Source organism: Antennarius striatus, chromosome 16 (genome assembly GCF_040054535.1).
Source record: "Antennarius striatus isolate MH-2024 chromosome 16, ASM4005453v1, whole genome shotgun sequence".
NCBI lineage: Eukaryota > Metazoa > Chordata > Actinopteri > Lophiiformes > Antennariidae > Antennarius > Antennarius striatus.
In genome coordinates, this window is record NC_090791.1 from 4,990,815 (window position 1) to 4,997,826 (window position 7,012).

The window sequence follows — 7,012 nt, forward strand, 5'->3', positions numbered from 1 at the left end:
TTTAGCTCATCTGCAGCAAAAAAGAGTTGACGTCTAATCTGATTTTGGTCCATTTAGATCAAACATGGGAAATAACCCAAAGAGCTATCTGTGATGGTAGAAAAACATTCGGTTAGTCATTTGGCTTGGAAATGAGAGGCTTATTTCTGAAAACGCTAATTTCGGCTGCAGCTCGAACGCAGCAAATGAGACCCTCAATATCATGGCCGTAATTAATTGTGCAAATTTGTTTCTATTAAATAAAACTAACACATACTGAGAAAACTCTATTAGCCTTAATTAAGCTTGATATCCTAATTTAGGAAATGTGTGGCTGAAAACAAGCCGTTTTGGTAGATTTTTTTCTCTGTCTTTCTCCGATAGTAGAAAGCCTACCAGCTTTCTGCCTTTGGGCTGCTTTTCCTCCTTTGAGAGTTGGAAATGAGAAATGGAAATGGAAATACCAGGAGGTGTTAAATTAGCTGCCTGATCTGCACTTATTGCCGCATACAGGCCCCTATTACTTTGCCAATCTGCGCCTCTCTTTTTAGCATTCCGAGCATGGAAAAGCTTCGAGATAGCAGATTTATCAAATGGGAAAATGAATGCATGATGATCAGTTAAATTGAAAATCAGCGTCTGCATGACAGCCCGACCTGACACCTCCGTAATTAGAAAGAAAAATGATGGCGTCCGATGCATAATAGAGCAAAAACAATTTACACTCTCCCATAATGATCCGGCGTTCAAATTGAAAATTTCTCCGGGTATAAATTGAATTCATAAAGTATGATTCATGGACGACACATCTCCTGGAGGCTGCCTAGGCATATCGATTGATAGTTTGTCTTGAATCATGCAGCGTGCAGCTCTCAGGCAAGAAAAGCTTAACTACTTAAGCAAATCGCTAATTTCACCTTAAGGCCACCAATGTGCAGCCAGCGATACTCCTATTCAGCGCGCTAATGAATTATGGATGAACTGGGCATACGTCCCAAATAGCCTAAGAGTAGCATGGCAAAAAAAAAAAAACACACACACACACCGAAGAATTATTTCAAATTGGCCACAATTTACGAGACAACCCTCGTATACCCGTGTTTTCTAAGAATTTAGAGGGTGAATATATCAACTTAGTCTTGGGTTGTGACAGACTCGATTTGACAGGCTGTTTCGACATTTATAATACAATTTGTGATAGTTTAAAAAAAAAAAAAAAAAGCAGCTTAAAAAAAATCACTGGTAACCATAAATGTTATAGTGAAAGGTAATCAATCAGTGGTGAAAACACCATAAAGCACAGCGAGGTCTCTATTATCTGTGCGCCATCCTGCAGACGCAGAGGTTCCACCTTTCAACCAGGCCTAATCTTCTGCGTGTTAGCTGTGTGTGTGTGCGTGTGTATGTGTGCCATGTTGGCTTGTCTGTCTAACCCCCCACCCCAACCCACACCCCCCTTTTACCAAACCACCAGCAGCCTAATAAGACATTGCTTCCTAGAGCAAACAGCTGCATGGGTTGAAATTTATGTAAATATTTTGAAAGGGACACTGGCTCAGAAATTCATTTGCGCCGGCTCAGACGTAAAGCTCACCCCTCTGATTATTTTCAATTTATTTGCAAATCAAGACCCAAAAGAGAGAACACTAAAAAAAAAAAAAAAAAAAAAAACAAAAGAGGGGGGCTTGTGGGTTCTGTAGCCGGACTGGATGTTGTTTTATTCCTTATTTTATCCGCTGCCTTTGAACGCCACACGCGCACACGCACACGCACACGCACACGCACAGCCACGAACGTCTCCTCCTCGGGTGATGTTGTGGTCAACGCCGCTAATATTGCAAAAGGGAGCAGATGTCCCAGATCCTGCGTGGCTTCCCCGGGGACCACCAACCCTATTAGAACAAATGTGTTCTGCTATTGTAAATAGGCACGTTTGCCTCAGCCCGTCCTATTACAGCCGACGCATGATCAATAGGCTGATAACACACAAACATCAATGTAAAGCGACAGAACAATGAGGGATATCATCGAACATCTATCTTAATATAGCCCTGCTACAAGGGGCCCTGACAAAGTGGAGAGAGAGAGAGAGAAAGAGAGAGGGAGAAGAAGACGAAGGGGAGGAAGAGAAAAGCTCATGAAAATGCCTCCCCACGAATCCCCATCTCCTATCCAATATGCACAAACACACACACTCCCAGCTGCCGGGGCTATTATTTTCCTATTTCAATTTGACACCCAGGCCTTTTCATGCTAATTCTATTATTCTTGGAAGTTTATGTGATTTCATATCACTAGAAATCGGTAATGTATTATAACCCCCTTTGAGCTAAAATAAACTGAATCCCCTGCAGTAGCCACCGGGAAAATAATTACTTTCATATCAAAACTCTGCAGGAGTCGAGCGGGTCCTTTTCGCCTCAGGCTCGTAACCTCATTTCAGTGGGGGCTTATAGATGAATAAATTTGTTAAGGCAATATACAAAGTACAACATGAGATTTCTTAAGAAAGCCCTTCCTACTGTACTGTAGTCCTGTGCTGCTATTTAAGGTCTCACACGGTGCTTGTATACAATAGATTTATTTAAGAAAAAACTTACATATATAAATAGTATAATACCTTTTTTACAGCTCTTGAGGATTTTTGTTGGTCTCGTGGTCTTGTGTGTGTATGTATGTGTGGTTTTTTTTTCTTCTGGCAAGTTATCACACATTAAAGGATAGCTAGAGTCCTGGCTCAGACACACACACACTCACGCACACACACACACACACATTCACACTCACACTCTCTCACACACATATTCCAAAAGAGAGAGAGAGAGAGAGGAGAGAAAGAGAGAGAGAGAGCACAAAAATATCAGCAGACTGGGGGAACCTAGATTAGATGTGAAGATGTTTAAGCTTTGGCCTAATGAAGGATGTCATTTAGAGGCTATACCAGAATGTTCTGCCTGTTTGTTTTTGTTGTTGTTGTTGTTGGTGGTGGTAGTGGTGGTTGTTGTTGTTTTTTTTACCCCCAGAGGTTTTATTCCAAGTCGACATCTTCTTTAAAGTGTGTCTTGCTCTCTGTTGGACTGTCACTGAGGACAGGCTCGGGGTTGACAGGATGCTCTAAATGCTCTTTTCTGTCTGCATCCACAGGCTTTACAACTTGCGGACTGTCGCCGCAAATAACAGAGATCTGAGTACTTTTGCCAGTGGGAAAGGTCGCCCTGGGGGGGCTGCTGTGCGTCTTGTCCTCTGAATCCAATTGTCCTTTTTGCGCGTCCGCAGATTCTGGCGAGCTGCGTCCAGCGAAGCCCCCAGACGCGCCGCAGCGGACGCCGGGCTGGTTTCTGTCCGCTGGGGTGTCACTGTCAGAGTTTGCCGCTGACGCCGTCTTCAGGGCAGTTTGTGGAACAATGAATCCAAGCGGCTGCGTGATGGGATAAAGCAGGAAGTGTCCTTTTCCTATTAAAGGCCGTGAGGAGGCTAAGGCCGCGGGGTTGCGTCTCGGTCTGGAGTCCGAAAGGAGGCTTTCGACGCTGAACGGGTTGAGCTTCTGCACGCCGGAGGCTCGGTTGTTGTTGGAACACAGGCTGGACCGGTGGCTGACATCGGGCGAGTCCAGCTCTGATCCGCCAGCATCCTGGTCCAAGTGTCTTTGGTTGTGGTTTTGGGTATGGAGGGGCGTTTGGTCGCAGCTCGATTGCGTGTGGTTCCCCCCCACAGAGTCAAAAGGCGCGCCTGTGATGTTGTCACTGTCGGTCACATGCGACACCCCGCTGTCGCTGTCCGAACCCGGGGTGTGAAATAAATCCCCAGCCTGCAACTTGTTCTGGGACTTGAGCAACCGTCGCTCCTGCTTCCGTTTCTTCTTCTCCAGCCTGTCCAGCTCCCTCCGGGCGATCTCATCGGGGTCCATGGGCTCCCCGCTGCAGGTGGTGGGGTGGGCGTTGTGCGCAGGTCGACCCGGGCCTTTCTTTGTGTTCTCCTTTTTCCTCCATTTGGCTCTGCGGTTCTGGAACCATACCTGTGAAAACACGTGGAAATGTGCGCGTCTGTCAACACAAACTGGAAACGACTTGTTAAAAATGGTCGATTATTTGGACAATATCGTAATAGATCAGATATCTATGATTCTACTGATTGTTTGGGATTTTTATTTGAGGATATAATTTGGTCTGTTATTAAAATTCAATCAGACGAGACAACTAAAAGTTAGGGTGAAGCTTGACATTTGTAGGCCAGGATGATAGGTCTTCATATTTTCCTTTCTTGTGCACCTGCTGTAAATATATTTTTAAAATAAATTCAAATAAGTTCATTCAGTTAACTGAGGTTAAAGCAAGCGGAATATAAAAGCAATTTTGTTTCTTTGTTTTTACAAGTTTGTTATTTTAAAAAAATGAAAGCCACATAGACATTTTGACAAAATAATCGAGATAAAAAATAAAAAGGACAAATTATTAGTTCCTATTAAATGGTGTGTTATTTTTTTTCCAAAATAAAGGCGTAATTAGAATTGATTTATTGGACTAGCATAAGCCATGAAAGGTCAAAAACACACACCGCATGCAGAAAAACGTAATTTATTTGTATTTTTTTAAATAAATACTCCAATGTATAGATTTTGAATTTTGTCCTCTATTTGTGATCGTAGATGAGACGGTGAGCTTAAATTAATACAACTGACAGGATTAACACACACACACACACACACACACACACACACACACACACACACACACACACACACACACGTTTAACATGACAACAACAACAACAACAACAAAAAAATTAAAAAAAAAAAAATAAAAAATATATATATATATATATATATATATATATATATATATATATATGTATATATATATATATATATATATATATATATATATATATATATATATATATATATATATAAATATTATTATATATTTACCTGAACTCTTGATTCTATCAAATCCAGCCGGAGAGCCAGAGCCTCCCTCATGAAAACGTCGGGATAGTGGCTCTCATTAAAAGCCTTTTCTAATTCCTCCAACTGCCAACCAGTGAAATTTGTGCGCGTTCTCCGTCTCTTGCAACCGGGGCTATCTTTGTCTGGGTCCCCCGAGTCTGACAGCAAATGACAATAAATTAAAACAAAAAAAAAAACAACAACAAAAAAACAATGGATGATTCCAAATTTCTCACTGACATATTTCAGCAACACTTTCAACAAAGACTGCGTTCCCTGCATATGTAAAGAATTCTGGAAACTTTCCACTTGAGGCGTGGAGACTATGACATTTTGCAGCTTTATCGGATCCGCCGTCTTCATTGAACTAACAGACAAGCTACAAATGTTAGCACAGATATTTCCTTGCTCTGCTGTTTACTGACAGACATGAACATTATTTTATTTTTTTTTCCGTCGATGCATCTTCATCTGTCGGTGACGGAGAGGATGTGACAAAGCGGAGAATACGCTCCTCTGCGTGCGCCCCTTAACGCACCACAAGAGGATAACTTATATCGCAATATCCCGTCTTTGTTTCTCTCTGCTTTCGTCTTTGAGCAACCAGCCATCAACGAGTGATTGCCTGAGGCTGTGCGTGAGTCTTACCTGTCAATTTGTAGTGCTGGTTATCTCCATTCATCCCGCAACCCGATGACAAGAGGGGGTTGGAATTACCCACTGACGCCGTGCAGGAACCATTAAGTAATCCGTCTATTGAGAAAGGAACCGCGGATGCAGATTGAAGTTGATGCCCGGTTAATTCGTAAACATGGTGGTGGCCCAGATGGTACGGGAAGCCCACCATCCCACCGAGAGAGCCTCCGAACTGGGCGTGAGGTGGATCCAGTATCCTGCTGTCCATCATCCCGCAGGCAAAAGGGAACGACGTCTGGAGGCCGGCGATGGGAATTTAAAAAGCATACAGTGAGTGCGGCCAACGAGCAGGGGACATGATGTGAAGGGAGGGATGAGCTGTACTTTATCCACATGAACCTCCCAATAATTAGCCCAGGCTCTGGGAATATGAGACCCAATGAGAAGCGGTAATGGACTCTGACGTCAGAGACGCGCTCTGCAAACGCTCCCCGTATCGATTGCTAATTAAAGCTGACATCCACCTCAATAAACAATATCAGAGCTGTCACAACAAGACAGGAGGGCTTTGATAAGAACTACATCGTAACTACACGGGGGACCACCGGGAGGAAGGGCTCGCTGAATGCGGGGAAGAAAAGACTGCAGGCGGATCGGCTGCGCCACTAGCTCCGGGACTTTTTATCCGTGGAGGAGCAGCAAATAAAGACGAATGTCTGACTAAAATAAATATATTTACTCAAGTCAAAGATGTTTATTTTCTTATTTTATGTCTTTATCTAAATGGTAATATTTCTATTTTTATATTTTTCCCTGTCTGTTTGGGTGCTATAGCTGCCATTATAAGGCTGAATTAAAGTATTCTTCCTTTGTGGGACGTCTGCGTCCTCCGTTGGTCCGTACCCTCTCTGGTCCCCGAGCCCCACTTTGAAAACCAGCGGTTTAGAATAAACCCTTCCCGTTATTGTCCATTATTTAGCCGAACCTTTACAATCAGGGAGGTTCACACGCAGAGGGCGTAAAACAAATAAGGTGTTTGTTGAAATATGGGTGGTTTTTAAGAGGGGGAGGGGGGTGGCTGAGATATTGCTGAGGGCACAAAGTGAAACCTTTTACTGCTACAGGGCGTGAGCCTCTCTGACGACCCACGCTGACTTATGAACAAAATATATGGCCAAATAAAAGGAAGGCTTCAAACTGGTAAAAGAAACGGGGACGACTCAACACAGCGCACTAAAACCGCCATCCTCACTGCGTGCTCCTTCTGACATCTCCTGTCAGGAAACCAAATTGGAACGCTCCTCCACTTGGGCAACACACACTGTGATGGCCAGCCTTAAATCCTATCTGCTCATTAGGTTTTCAAATAATTAATTCGACTTTATTTATCCCGAGTCTGGCGCTGTCATAATGTTAATCAGAGTTGAAATTTCGCACCCCACTCATTCCCTG

General features: G+C 43.3%; 1 protein-coding gene across 1 annotated transcript; it reads right to left on the reverse strand.

The window, feature by feature from the left end:
* Positions 1 to 3,007: 3,007 nt before the first annotated feature.
* uncx (UNC homeobox) lies at positions 3,008 to 5,831 on the reverse strand. The gene is made up of 3 exons (XM_068337654.1): positions 5,573 to 5,831; positions 4,907 to 5,082; positions 3,008 to 3,994 (listed from the first exon to the last, which is right to left on the reverse strand). The coding sequence occupies exons 1-3, from the start codon at positions 5,829 to 5,831 to the stop codon at positions 3,008 to 3,010; spliced, it is 1,422 nt and encodes a 473-aa protein (XP_068193755.1).
* Positions 5,832 to 7,012: the final 1,181 nt, after the last annotated feature.

Bases quoted from the DNA above. Each gene is read 5' to 3' on its own strand.
- uncx (XM_068337654.1), bottom strand. From the start codon at position 5,831: ATGATGGACAGCAGGATACTGGATCCACCTCACGCCCAGTTCGGAGGC. The intron at 5,083-5,572 runs GTAAGACTCACG...ATTTGCTGTCAG, and splicing joins CCAGCACTACAAATTGACAG to ACTCGGGGGACCCAGACAAA. The intron at 3,995-4,906 runs GTAAATATATAA...GTGTTTTCACAG, and splicing joins TGATAGAATCAAGAGTTCAG to GTATGGTTCCAGAACCGCAG.